Genomic DNA, 14,330 nt, shown 5'->3' with positions numbered 1-14,330 from the left:
ACCAAAGAGCTCTTGCCCCAACTTGGCATCCAGGAATTCTCCTTTTATACCTATTTTATCCTTGCACCTACATCCTTGAAGTCCCTTCTCAAAACTCAGCTTTTCTGGGAGATCTCTGCACCATCCTGGGAGTCTCCATACCACACTGCAATGGTCGCCAACCTTTTTAGGCTCAGTGGGTATATTTAGATTTTTAAGTGACAGGCACAATCCCCCTCTTCTCACTTCTCTCTCTTTCACCATTAATTTGCCCAATATAAACAGCAATCATGAACAGGCAAGAAAACACTCAGATGTCCCCCTTTTATTAACTTTTAGGGCAGAAGTTTTACACCACATTTTTGAAACAAAGAGAGCGGTCTCCTTGCAGTGTTGGTAAACCAACTCTTGCAGCAGCAATGTGAAGACAACCCCAACTGAAATTCCCGAATAAGTTTGTGTCAAGTTCCGTTACAGAAAAAGCCAGATCACTCTCTGCCCGAGAGCAAAGGCCACGCAAACCCATTTGTGTACTTAGGTCTCTCAGGGGGAAAGGGTCTGCCTGAAAACACAGATGGATAAAGCATTAGCTTTCAGAGAGACACCACTTTGGAGCAATGCTAGGAAGAACAAGAAGGCCCATAGGGGCAGGATGCTGGCATCTTTCCCCAGAAACCCTGTAAGCAGACTGCACAGCAGTTACAGAAGCAAGCTTGGAAGAGGTTCTCGTTTCACATGGCTCCGATGTCGATACCCCTGCAGGGTCCTTATGGCAACACCTCTGCCGTGATGGAGGTCTGAAACAGCTCAGAAGAGCCTGCTCAACCGAGACGCCAGGCTCTTCAAGAGCACCTGGATACCAGCCACAGAGTCAGCGCCATCATCTTCTCATCCTGAAGCTGGGCTTTTCAGCATCATCCTCTTCCTCAGAAGTACCTTCGTCTTCCTCTTCACTGGTCTGCTGCTTTGGGGAATGGTCGGAATCTGTAGCCGGTAAAAGACATGATGATCAGGCTACTTGCTTGAGGAAAGAAAGAACTGAATAATATTATGGATGGATAGGTAAATGGAACCATCAAATTCAGAGCTCTGTGGATCAGATGGTGGAGATAAAATGAATTTCTGGCCTGCTTGTGAGCTTCCAGAGGTATGGCTGGCCACTTACAGTTGAGGTTTTTTGGTCTCTCCCAGCAAAGGCAAGGCAGTTCTTTTCTCCCTGCCTCCCCCAAAATGGCGAGGCATATTTTAGGCCAGGGATGTGGAACCTGTGGCCCTCCAGATGCCAGAGTACAACTCCCATCCCTGACCATTGGGCATGTTGGGTAGGGATGATAGGAGTTGGTGTCCAACAAATTCTGGCAGGCCTGTTTTAAGGAGGAGCAATCCTCCTAATTCTCCAACTCTCTCAGACTGGTAGGGACAACAACATTGGGCAACTCTTCCCCATTTCAAGAATCAAGGTCATGTTCCCCATTGGGCTGCGAACTCTACAGCCTCCCCTTCCTACAGACATTGCTGCACTTAGGTGAACCCCAACAAAAACTTGGAAGCAAGTCCTCCCATTGCCTCAGGCACCCAGGATTAGGATTACTATACGGAACAGCTCCTCCTTCCTTGGTTTTGCAGGTATTTGAGAGTTCTTTGTCCCTGCAGAGGGGGCAGCTGCTTTGCCTCAACTCATCTGAGTCCATGGAGCTTCTGAACCTCCAGTGGTGCCCTCCACATGTTTTGGACTACAATTCCCATCAGTGCTGGTTGGGACTGATAGGAATTGTAATCCAAAAGCGGATTGGGTTGGGGAAGGCTGCTCTATGCAACCTCTTTCTCTCTCATCAGGAGCTGTGCTGTCATTTGGTCTGACTACCCTGACAGAATCCCAAAGGACTTCCCTGGAAGATACCCACATCTGGATGCAGGCACAAGCTGCAGAAGCTCAACTCATTTCAGTGGGGACTTGAGAGCGGAAGTAGTCTCCTGGTGAACTGAACTCCAGAAGATGTGTTTTCACATTACCTGCATGTTCGCTCTTTTGTTCAAGCTTACTCTTCTTCGCCAGCATTTTCTTCTCTTTCAACTTCTGCCTGTAAATCAAGGATTAAATGCTCCAAATGAACAAGCTGCCCTTTGCCCCAGCATTCTGCAGATTCCAACCCTGATGCTAGCAAAAAGAGAACTAAGCTGTGCAGTTGTTCAAACGCCAATTCTTTGGAACCCAACCGATTTCACTGCTGATGGAAGAACATGTGAACAGCTTTGAAACATGTTTCCCTTGTTTACCAGGAGGGAACTGCTATCTGTTCCCAAATTATCCTAGAGGTAGGATGAAATTTGCCTCTCTAGGAAACTGTTTCCAGGAACTGCAGACAGGTGGACTTGCAGCCACCTAGAGGTAAAAACTGGAATTATTCCTTCATAGGACTGGCAGCTACATACTGTATCCTGTTTTTCTGTCAATGGAGATTTCCCCCACTAAGGCTCCTAGCCACATGGAAAATCAGACCTCTATGCCAATCACGGCAGAACACTGTTGAGATCAAATCTGCTGTCTACACAAGCTGCCTTCCCATGGCAAGAATTTCTCCTCACCCTGCGCCTGCAATTATTTAAGGGAAAACAAGATAGGTAGCTCCATGCTACGTATTAAGGAAGAATCTCTAGTCTGGCCCTTAAGTCATTTTAGACTGTAAACAAATATTGAACTATTGCCCTTGACCCTTCCTGCCTCCCCTCATTCTGGATCCTGTTTCCCTAGGCTTCCTGTACAACTTTGACCTCACCGTTTCCTTCTGCGCTTGGCTGTCTGTTCTTCCGCAACAATCTTGTTCTTTTCTAGCTTCTTCTGATATTCTTCATCCAGTTTTTGCTGCGACAAATCACAGGGAACATGTCATTACAATCCCAGGGCGGGCTGCAACAATTTATTATTTAGAAAGCTGAAACAAATTACAGTCACGGGAATAGGGTGGGTTTTGAAAACACCTTTTTCAGGTGCAAAGGTCAGAGCGAAGAGGTGCCATTTTCAGCATTCCATGAAAACTGTAGAGTGAAAGTGGCAGGCACACCTCTCCGGGGAAGCAATTCAACAACCGAGGAGCTGCTGCAGGGAATGCCCTCTCCCAGGCTGCCACCCCCAAACTTCAGAGGATGGCACAACTACCAAGAGGTAATTCTCCACTGATTTTAACACCTGATAGGGTCTGTAGGAAAGGAAGCAGTACAACAACTCAGAAACGGTAAGCCAAAGGAATCACCCAACCTTTTCAGCCATGGCATCCATAAAATCTTGCCTCTGGTATTCTCGCCGGCGAAGGTGTCGGTAGACGTGGAATTCCCCACTGCCAGCCCCAGCACTGGAACCTGCCAAGGAAGGGGTCACAGCATATTGACAGAGCAGGTGCATTACAAGTGCAGGGGGCGACCCTGGTGCCTCCTAGGATCTCAGGTAGCAGGCGATGGGAAAGCTGCTGCCAGTCAGAGGAGACAATACAGTGGTACCTCGGGTTACAGACGCTTCAAGTTACAGACTCCTCTAACCCAGAAATAGTACCTAAGGTTAAGAACTTTGCTTCAGGATGAGAACAGAAATCGGGCTCCGGCGGCGTGGCGGCAGAAGAAAGCCCCATTAGCTAAAGTGGTCTTCAGGTTAAGAACAGTTTCAGCTTAAGAAGGGACCTCCGGAACGAATTAAGTACTTAACCCGAGATACCACTGTAGTTGGCTAGATGAATAAGGGCAGGCTTGACTCTATGAAAGGCAGCTTCATTAGTGGCTTGATCACATTTCATACAAGTAGGAAATTAGTCTGAGCCTGAAAAGAAATTCTCCTTTTCATATATGGGGAAAAAACCCAAATGTACACAGAAAGCTTGCTGGGAAACCAGCAGCCACACTAGGGACCTTGCTTTTGGGGACTCCTAGAAACCTTGTTCGCTCCATTTTCTCCTTGCCCTTCCTTTGGCTGGAATAGAGCAAATGCTATCACTGCTTTCCTCTTTGGTTTGTTGGGCTGATGATAGGAAGGCAAATATTAGTTGTCTAGATACAGGCTCGTAATGCTCCCTAGCACAGTGGGAAAGCTTATGATTTACCCTTGGGAATGGGATTGTGTATAAACCATGCTATAAAGACAAAGCACAAATTTGTATGTTTATTCATTGCTGGATGTTGCGGTGCAGCTCCGTTTGCTTAGAAGGGTCTAAAGCTAAAGGTAAAGGTACCCCTGCCCGTACGGGCCAGTCTTGACAGACTCTAGGGTTGTGCGCCCATCTCACTCAAGAGGCCGGGGGCCAGCGCTGTCCAGAGACACTTCCGGGTCACGTGGCCAGCGTGACATCGCTGCTCTGGCGAGCCAGAGCAGCACACGGAAACGCCGTTTACCTTCCCACTAGTAAGCGGTCCCTATTTATCTACTTGCACCCGGGGGTGCTTTCAAACTGCTAGGTTGGCAGGCGCTGGGACCGAGCAACGGGAGCGCACCCCGCTGCGGGGATTCGAACCGCCGACCTTTCGATCGGCAAGCCCTAGGCGCTGAGGCTTTTACCCACAGCGCCACCCATGTCCCTTAGAAGGGTCTGCATGTGGTTAAAAACCTCCAAGCCGCCTCTCTCCCTTTGATCTCTGTGCTGACCTGTCAGAGAATCTTTAGTTGTGATTCCTGTATTGCAGACAGTTGGACTAGATGGCCCTTGGGATCCCTTGCAACTCTACAATTCTGTGATTCTGTCCTTGGAAGTCAAAGCTGCATCCTCTTTCATTTCTGTCTCCCCTCTCAAACTTTCTCCGGAACTCAAGTGGCAAGTTTATTTTGGAAGTATCTTCTGAGAACAAAGAGGCAAGCATGGCTTCTTTGTTTCACAAACTACTTAGCTAGCTAGGACAAAAGAATTCTCTCTTAAAAATAATGAACTTCCCTTAATAAACTTAAGCTTTCTTATTTTATACTAAGTCTCATTCTGAGTGCCTTCCAATTAAAGGTGTGCTCCAAGTAAGGATTCATTTCACTAAAGGTAACTTCTGCTGTTACACACAAACTCTATATGCTAGCATAAATTATGCTGAATTGAACAAAATTTCCAAATGTTAGTATTTTGCATATTTATTCTAGCTTTATTAGTCACAGTGAGGGTTAAGAAGCTATGATGGACACAGAGATCTTGGCTACAGGCACCTGAAAATTAATCCAGCAACTCCTCTGGTTTCTTAGATCTCAATAGACCATTTTGAAGGATATCTTTTCAGCCATGCAGGCTAGAAACCTGCTTTTCGTCTAGAGTGAAGACCAGGGTTCTCAGAAAGGAACACTCCTGTAGGATCATGACAGATACACAGAGCCCTGGCTACAGAAGACCCAGATTTGGAACCCCATTTGTCTATGCTGCTTCTCATCAGTGTAAACATTACTTTTTTTAAGTGTGCACACATCTCAGAGCCTGAATCATTCACTCTTCTGATTCTCTGTGTTTATGGTCACAAACGTCACACATGATTTCAAACCGTGGGGATTCAGAAGTGTGACTCATATCAATAATCACCCAAATGCCAGTGAAAAATAATTGGTAATATAGCAAGGGCAAGATGGCTGCAAGAACACCCCCTCATCCCCTTCAAAGTTTCAAGCCCCTTATCTTATGACTACTCAATCCTCATCTATTTCCCTTCCCTATTAAGCACATTCCTCTAGAAGCACAGTGCTTAAGCTAAGAAGCCACCTAAAAATAGCTACTTACCCATAACATCTCTGACAAATTCTGGAGGCGGACGGGGCGCCCATTCATTGAGCTTTTCAGGAATTGGAACTGTCTTATCCTGCAACAAGAAATGAGCAATACTGTGACACTGTTTCTCTAGGAGGAGAGAGCAATTCTTCAAAGCTATTAAAGCACGGATCTAAACAGAAGTGGGAACATTAAGGAAAACAGAACTGATCTTTTTGCCCGAGAATTTATTGGGCATTTGGCTGCAGACAATAAAGTGTCACACTAGCTATATCATGGGTGATAAATCCTTTTGATCTGAGGGCTATATTCACTCTTGGCCACCCTCTGGAGATCACATGCCAGGGTGGGTGTGGCCTTCTCACACACATATACACAAAGAACACACACAGGTACATAGAGGTCACACACAGACCTCCCCTCTCCTCAACTGATCTATCTACTCTTATTACCCCATGTATCAAATGATCAAGCTGATGACTGGGGTAGGGATGACTTGCATCCCCATCAGCGTGCTGGATTGGGAAGTTTGCACTTCTCTGCCTGCCTCAGTGTTGCAGCTTATCTACAGTGGTACCTTGGGTTAAGTACTTAATTCGTTCCAGAGGTCCATTCTTAACCTGAAACTGTTCTTAACCTGAAGCACCACTTTTGCTAATGGGGCCTCCTGCTGCCACTGCGCCACCGGAGCATGATTTCTGTTCTCATCCTGAAGCAAAGTTCTTAACCCGAGGTACTACTTCTGGGTTAGCGGAGTCTGTAACCTGAAGCGTATGTAACCTGAAGCGTATGTAACCCGAGGTACCACTGTACTTTTTCCTTTCTTCTCCTGCTGCCAGAAAAACCAGTCAAGTGTTGGCTCAAGCTCTCAGAATGGGGATTAACCACCCTAACCCATTTTCTGTATGTGTGAGAATATAATGAAGTAAGAGGTTTTCTTGCTGAATACAATCCCATGCTACGTACATACATATATGCATGGATGTGCACGCACACACATGCATACACACAGAGCAGCTCGGAGCAATGGACAGAATTGGTGAGATCTCTGCTGAATGTGCTTAGGAGAGTAGGGTCAGGTAGCTGTACCCACATATACAGATGTGTGTTCCCTCAAAGGACTTCAGAAGGGAACTGCAGGATTAAAGTTAAGGTAAAGGTAAAGGTACCCCTGCCCGTACGGGCCAGTCTTGACAGACTCTAGGGTTGTGCGCTCATCTCACTCTAGAGGCCGGGAGCCAGCGCTGTCCGGAGACACTTCCGGGTCATGTGGCCAGCGTGACAAGCTGCATCTGGCGAGCCAGCACAGCACACGGAAACGCCGTTTACCTTCCCGCTGGTAAGCGGCCCCTATTTTTCTACTTGCACCCGGGGGTGCTTTCGAACTGCTAGGTTGGCAGGCGCTGGGACCGAACGACGGGAGCGCACCCCACCGTGGGGATTCGAACCGCCGACCATGCGATCGGCAAGTCCTAGGCACTGAGGTTTTACCCACAGCGCCACCCGCGTCCCTAGGATTAAAGTTACTTGTGAGTAAAGGCACTAAAATGAGATAGGATGTGAAGAATAGGACACTAAGCTCTCCCCTACCCTTCTCCACAAGCACTCACTGCAATAACTACACAAGTGGAATTTATACATTTAACTGCATTTAGGAATCTACACACACAAAGTGTTCAGGGCAATGCACATTTAAAAGCATGTTCTACGCAGGACTGCAGTCCCCTTCTGGGAGTAAGCCTCATTAAGTGGAGACTCAAGTCACCTCCAGATGTTGGTGTGTGTGGGGGACTAGACCACACTGCATCAAAGCAAGCGTTATCCCACACTTTTCAATCATCTTCCTGTCACTTTCTGTAACAGTTAATTCCGATCTTTCACGGAAGAACTTCTATTGCGCAAAAGCTTCACATCAGCTTTCTTTGTGCAGCCTGAGCTTGCCAGGATATGGCTGAATCCCACCTGAAAACACTGACAGCCTGGAAGCACCTTTACTTCAGAGCCAACATGCACTATGTTGTAAGAATAAGTAACTTTTACTTGTTGGGCTGCCCACACTTTTAAAGATCCGCTTCAGAGGCTCTCCAAGTGTCCCGACTCCCTGGTAAGGTGGGTGGCCATGTGGGAGAGGCCCTTCTTTATGGCAGCCTCACAGCTATGGAATTTCCTTCCCTCAGATATAGTGGTACCTCGGGTTATATACGCTTCAGGTTACAGACTCCACTAACCCAGAAATAGTGCTTCAGGTTAAGAACTTTGCTTCAGGTTGAGAACAGAAATCGTGCTCCGGCGGCGTGGCAGCAGCAGGAGGCCCCATTAGCTAAAGTGGTGCTTCAGGTTAAGAACGGACCTCCGGAAGGAATTAAGTACTTAACCCGAGGTACCACTGAATTTCGAAATTGCAGGCTTTTTGAAAAGGCCTATAATCTTCAATTGGCCTTTCAGGCATGATGTTTATTAGCTGAGAGATGGCCTGGGTGAATAAGTTTTTATCTAGCTCTGTTAAAAAGAAATTTATTGCTGAGTTGTAGTTTTAAAACTTTGCATTGCTGTTCCTTGTATCTTTTTGTTGTTTTTGATTGTACTTCAGTTTGAAAAGGCATCTGCACAGAAAAGCAGCCATATATATATATATATATATATATATATATATATATATATATATATATATATTTGCTTTCGTAGATTTTCACGGGTATAGGAATGCAGGTTTTGGTGTCCTCGGGTGTCTTCCCGTGTAAAAGTTGGGGTGTCTAGGCGACGTTTCGACGAGGTCTCACTCGTCATCTTCAGGCTGGTGCCTCCAATGTTCTGGGCCGAGAGGAAGTTCCCAGGCTAGTGTGTCTTTTCTTCTTTTGTTCCTTAATTGCTTGAGGGATATCTTGAGTGATTTCTTGAGTGATATCCTGAGTACCACTTAGGTGGGTCATTAGGTGTGGATTAGTTGCTAAAGCCTTTGTGTCTTGACCTCTTGAACTTTGTGAAGAGCTTAGTTGTGCTCTGGCTTGGCTTCGTGTATAGGGGCGAGCTGTGGTTTTGTGGCCTGTGCCAGCCAGATCTGTGTAGGGATTGCAGGGGGGTGCAGCATCCGGAGGTGCCACCATGGTTTGGCTACTGGATGGTGTCTGTAATTTATCTGTGGAGAGGGTCTGGGTTTGGGTCTGGTGTGGTTGATTGGTGATGGCGTTCTGTGTGCCTCTGGATCTGGTGTCAGTTTTTGTGGGGAGGGCTAATTTCCAGATGTCTGGCAAGCGGGATGTGTCGTCACGCTTGTTCATGTTGTGAGGGTGTTTCTCTATCTCGATGGCTTCCATGATTATTCTCTTGTGGTGATGTTCTATGTTAGAGAGCAATTTGGAATCTGCAAAATTAATTTCGTGTCCTGTTTCTTTCATGTGTTGGAAAAGAGAGGAAGTTTTTTCTTCTTTTTTGACGGCATTCTTGTGTTCTGCGATACGTGCATTTATTCGTCTGTTTGTTTGTCCAATGTACGTGGCTGGGCAGACTTTGCAGGGTATTTCATAGACCCCTTGGTTTTCCAACTGGATTTTATCCTTGGGGTTTCTGAGGATATTGGCTATCTTTTGGTTGGCGCAAAAGGCTGTTTTGATATTGTGTTTATGGAGGATTTTGCTAATTTTATCTGTAGTGCCCTTGATATAAGGAAGGAGGGCCATGCCATTGTTTTCTTCTGTGTCTTGGTTTTTGGGGGGTGTTTCTTTTTGGATTAGCTTCGTAATCCAACACATGAAAGAAACAGGACACGAAATTAATTTTGCAGATTCCAAATTGCTCTCTAACATAGAACATCACCACAAGAGAATAATCATGGAAGCCATCGAGATAGAGAAACACCCTCACAACATGAACAAGCGTGACGACACATCCCGCTTGCCAGACATCTGGAAATTAGCCCTCCCCACAAAAACTGACACCAGATCCAGAGGCACACAGAACGCCATCACCAATCAACCACACCAGACCCAAACCCAGACCCTCTCCACAGATAAATTACAGACACCATCCAGTAGCCAAACCATGGTGGCACCTCCGGATGCTGCACCCCCCTGCAATCCCTACACAGATCTGGCTGGCACAGGCCACAAAACCACAGCTCGCCCCTATACACGAAGCCAAGCCAGAGCACAACTAAGCTCTTCACAAAGTTCAAGAGGTCAAGACACAAAGGCTTTAGCAACTAATCCACACCTAATGACCCACCTAAGTGGTACTCAGGATATCACTCAAGAAATCACTCAAGATATCCCTCAAGCAATTAAGGAACAAAAGAAGAAAAGACACACTAGCCTGGGAACTTCCTCTCGGCCCAGAACATTGGAGGCACCAGCCTGAAGATGACGAGTGAGACCTCGTCGAAACGTCGCCTAGACACCCCAACTTTTACACGGGAAGACACCTGAGGACACCAAAACCTGCATATATATATATATATATACATATACATATATACACACACACACACACACATATATACATATTTTAATGGATGACCATTTAAATATATGCTTATGCTGTCATAGAGGCATCCATGGAGAGCTACCCTGGAGAGCTCTGTTCAGTCCTGCAGAGTAGGGAAGCACAAAGTAACAGCAGTCTGTTGGGAGTGCTCTAGGCTGTAAGGTCTATAGGCAGATGCCTACTCCCACCAAGTACAAAACCAATGAGATTCAAACTACATTTGTAATTTGCCTCAAAGACCTAAATAGGGGGAACGCAACATATAAATTTGTTCAATAAATGCATACATGCAAGCCAAGAAAGACAAAGGCGGAAGGAGATACTCACTGCCAAAGGGCCTGGTTAAACAGGATGGGATGAGGGCACCAACACCTTCAACTTCGTATCAGAGTATAGACTCATATTGTGTTGTGCCACACGATCTAAGAAACTCCCACCCTACTTGTTTCACTTTTGGGGCACCAGGCAAACTCTGCTCACTCTACTCTACTCTATTCTCCCAGACCTCATTCCACCCTTCATTTTTGTTTTTGCCATCATTTTTGATGAGTGGTGTAGTATTACCTAATAATGCAAATGAATAGGGGAAGGATAGGTATCAACAGGATTGTGGCATAGGAACATAAGGAGAGCCCTGCTGAATAAGACTAGAAGCCAAGAATCCTCTTTCCCCGCAGTGGCTAACAGAATACCCCTGGGACACCCATGATCACAGCATGAGCACGATAGCACTTTTCTGCTGTTGTTCCCTAGCAACTGGTCTTCCGAGACACTCTGCCTTTCTTTCACGCTAGAGGTAGAATATAGCCAGAATGCAGCCTTTATCCTCCATCAGCTTCCCCATTTCCTTTTAAAGCCTTCTAAGTTGGTGTCCACTGCCACATCCTGTGACAGTGAGTTCCACAGATTCCATACTGTGTGAAGAAGTACTTCCTTTCATCTGTCCTGACCAACCAGCTTCATCATAAAAACTCAGGTTCCAGTATTATGAGAGAGGAGCGGGGCGCACGCACGTGGAATTTCCCCCTTATGTGCACTTGATTCCCCCTGTGGGTAAGCAAATACAGTGGTACATAGGCGCCGACTCCATGGGGCTTGAGGGGGCCCGAGCCCCCTCAAAAATTCGTTTGGGGGGGCTCCGCCCCCCCAATAATCTCCGGCGCCCCTCCAGCAGAGCGCCATCGCCGCCCCTCCCCCAGCCCAAAATGCACAGGGAGGGGCGGGCTGCATGCCTCCTGCCCTCCCTCCCGAGCAAAAGCTCCACCCAATTTCCTTTGGAGCTGATTAATAGGCGCAGCACGCTCTCCCCTATTCGCTCACGAGGAGGCGGCGCCACTTTATTTGCATATTCATGAGCTTATTTATTATTCATGAGCTTTCCCGGGCCCCCCCAATATTTTTTATAAGTCCGCGTCCCTGCAGTGGTACCTCGGGTTAAGTACTTAATTCATTCCAGAGGTCCGTTCTTAACCTGAAACTGTTCTTAATCTGAAGCACCACTTTAGATAATGGGGCCTCCTGCTGCTGCCGCGCCGCTGGAGCACGAATTCTGTTCTTATCCTGAAACAAAGTTCTTAACCCGAGGTACTATTTCTGGGTTAGCGGAGTCTGTAACCTGAAGCGTATGTAACCTGCAGCGTATGTAACCCGAGGTACCACTGTACTCCCTTCTTCATACAAGTTAACTAGGAATCGGGGGAGGGAAAAATATATTAGTGGGCAAGCCTGGTGAGGGCTGATCAGGACTGCCAAATATAAGAAAAAAGAGGAAATAAAAGGGGGGTGATCTACCTCTTCATTGAAGCAAACTGAGTAAGAGGTAGTTATTGAGGGGGGGGGGTTCCACCTCACCTATCCCCAACTGGAGGCCCTGGTGCCTACACTGCAGGGGTGGGAGCGGGGAGAAGTAGCCACGCCCACCAACACTTATGCCCCGCCCCCTCACCGGATTCCTCATGAGCCTCTCCAGCTTCAGACGCTGCTCGTCCGCTGCGCTCCGGGGGATGACCAGCGGCTGCGGTTCCTTGCGGGGCCGGGAGGGCCGCGTCGGCCCCGCCGCCATCCTGCCCCCCCGTTTTGGTTTCCCCTCCGCCTTCTCCTGCGCAAAAGGCCGCGGCCCCGACCGATGACGTCACGGAGGGCGACGGTCATAGAGGCATCTTTCGAAAGGGGCGGGGCGGCGGGGCTCCCTCCCTTTCCTTGTCCCGCGCCTTCCCCTTCGCTCCGCCTCCTTTCCGGCAATATTCATGAGGTCTGTTACATATTAATAAAGGCGCGAAAAACAGGCCAGAAACGCCGGTTGGTTTTTCTTTCGAATTGCGTGTTAAGCGTCGCTTCTGAGGCGATGGGGGAGGGGGGAGTTCCCAGAATCCTTCGCGGTCTTTTTTTTTTTGCATTCTGTTTTTCTTTATATGCCAAATTTAATTATCCTTCACACAACGTAAGGATTAGTTTTGCTTCTTTTATTCTCAGGGCTTGGCAGCTAGTGATAATTTTTTAAAAATAAAAAATGCACCACAGCATTAAGTTATACCAATGGTGTCACTGTTAGTTGCCAGCTGCTTCGAGGAACTTTATTGTTCAAACGTTAAAGCTTCATATTCCTACATTGCAGGTGGTTGAGCCAGATGATCCTCAGGGTCCCTTCCAACCCTACAATTCCTATTCACGCTTTTGATGAACATATTGCCTGGCAACTTTAAAAAAATACCAGTTACCTATTGCACTTTTAAGTGGTGACCTTGCACTCCATCATAGATATACTAGCACAGATTTTAGCTGGTTTTGATCTGCACTGCCAGCAGGAGCTTTCAGCAGAGTCTCTTCGCTTACAGCAACAGCCTAACCTTTATAACCTAGGAAAGCAGAGCTTGTGGTGTGTGTATTTTTTTAAAGGAGGCTGAGTTAAGTGATATTTTAAAGAGATTAATTCATGATCTCTCCCTCCTGAACCACCCACCCAATCAACCACTTTATAGCCCTTGGCAGGGCTCTCAAACATCTACAGTACAAATGTCCATGTGGGTACAAAGCAGTTGAAAAATCCACCCTAAAGGCAACAAAATTTGCTGAAATCACAGCAAGATATGGCAAGTACAACAGTACACAGCAACCACCTAGCCTAGTCCAAAAAAACTGAACAAACCCCAGGACAGGGGTATTTATTTGTAGCATTTAGATCCCACATTTTTCTCCAAAGAGCTCAAGGTGGCATACATAGTTCATGGCCGAGTGGGAATTTGAGCCTGGTCTCCTGTGTTTCCTAGTCCTACACACTAACCGCTATAGCCACACTGGATGAAGTCTTAACTTTCTAAAAACCAGAATAGGGCCAATGCCAGGTGGCTTTCCAATAAGAGAATTATTCCACACAATGATTCATACTGTTGCTGTAGATTGGACTATAAGTGAACCCACCATACACACAAAATTCACACAGTTTGGGCAGCAGTATCCTATTGAATTGAAAATATTGCATCGGGTTTCTTTTAGTTTAAAAATTATATGGGACATTATCTGGGAAAAGGAAACATCATGAGAATGACTGCTCTTTTTGCACTCAGGGTTAGCAAAATGAGCAATTCAACAGCCTCCAGGGGGCTCCACTTACAAATTGCTCCAGGCAGGGCAAGCGAAACCCCTGGGGATATAGCAGCAGATGGAGGAAGTCGTGCTTGGCCTGCCATGAGCACAGCAGCAACCGCTGCTTCCTGGCAACTGAAAGATGCAACATGATCTGCATGCAGACCTCTACCAGGAAGTGGCAGAAGTGCCCATGGACCAGATGGGGATCAGGCCAGATGCTACATCCTCCATACAGCAGCCTGTGACCTTTTCACAGCTTTGGGTGGAACCCATCAATTAAATGTTTTGACTCAGCCCCGCGAAATTGAAGGTTGAGGTCTATTCTCACATTGCCTTTGACTAATATTTTGCATATAGTGGCCATGTACATGTCACCAAAAAAAAAAAAAGAGGGGGGAAGATACCAGTTTGCATAATGTTTGCATTTGCTAATGCACACTAATAGGTGCAAAAAATTAATAATATTGGGGGGGGGGTACAATAGGTTAAGTAGAAGTACAGTTTATCTCAGCATTGTGATTCTTGATGGGTAACTTCTAGGCCCTTCGTCTCCCTTATTGGGATTCTTTATCG

At 46.7% G+C, this 14,330-nt stretch overlaps 1 protein-coding gene across 1 annotated transcript; it reads right to left on the bottom strand.

Annotated features, from left to right (window-relative positions):
• Positions 1-289: 289 nt before the first annotated feature.
• Positions 290-12,308, bottom strand: PRKRIP1 (PRKR interacting protein 1). Its single transcript, XM_028707842.2, has 6 exons — positions 12,118-12,308; positions 5,706-5,784; positions 3,236-3,336; positions 2,757-2,842; positions 1,993-2,060; positions 290-963 (listed from the first exon to the last, which is right to left on the bottom strand). Exons 1-6 carry the CDS (start codon positions 12,232-12,234, stop codon positions 860-862), a joined length of 555 nt encoding a protein of 184 aa, XP_028563675.1. The 5' UTR covers positions 12,235-12,308; the 3' UTR covers positions 290-859.
• Between the last annotated feature and the right edge of the window lie 2,022 nt (positions 12,309-14,330).

The sequence above is a fragment of the Podarcis muralis genome, chromosome 15 (genome assembly GCF_964188315.1).
Source record: "Podarcis muralis chromosome 15, rPodMur119.hap1.1, whole genome shotgun sequence".
In the NCBI taxonomy this organism is placed as follows: Eukaryota; Metazoa; Chordata; class Lepidosauria; order Squamata; family Lacertidae; genus Podarcis; species Podarcis muralis.
The sequence above is the reverse complement of the archived record's forward strand: the minus strand, read 5'-3'. Positions and strand labels throughout refer to the sequence as shown.

Excerpts from the sequence above, each read along its gene's own strand:
- PRKRIP1 (XM_028707842.2), bottom strand. The coding sequence starts at position 12,234 with ATGGCGGCGGGGCCGACGCGGCCCTCCCGGCCCCGCAAGGAACCGCAG. Across the intron at positions 2,843-3,235 it reads TGGATGCCATGGCTGAAAAG|CAAAAACTGGATGAAGAATA; the intron begins GTTGGGTGATTC and ends GATTTGTCGCAG. Across the intron at positions 2,061-2,756 it reads GCCAAGCGCAGAAGGAAACG|GCAGAAGTTGAAAGAGAAGA; the intron begins GTGAGGTCAAAG and ends CTTGATTTACAG.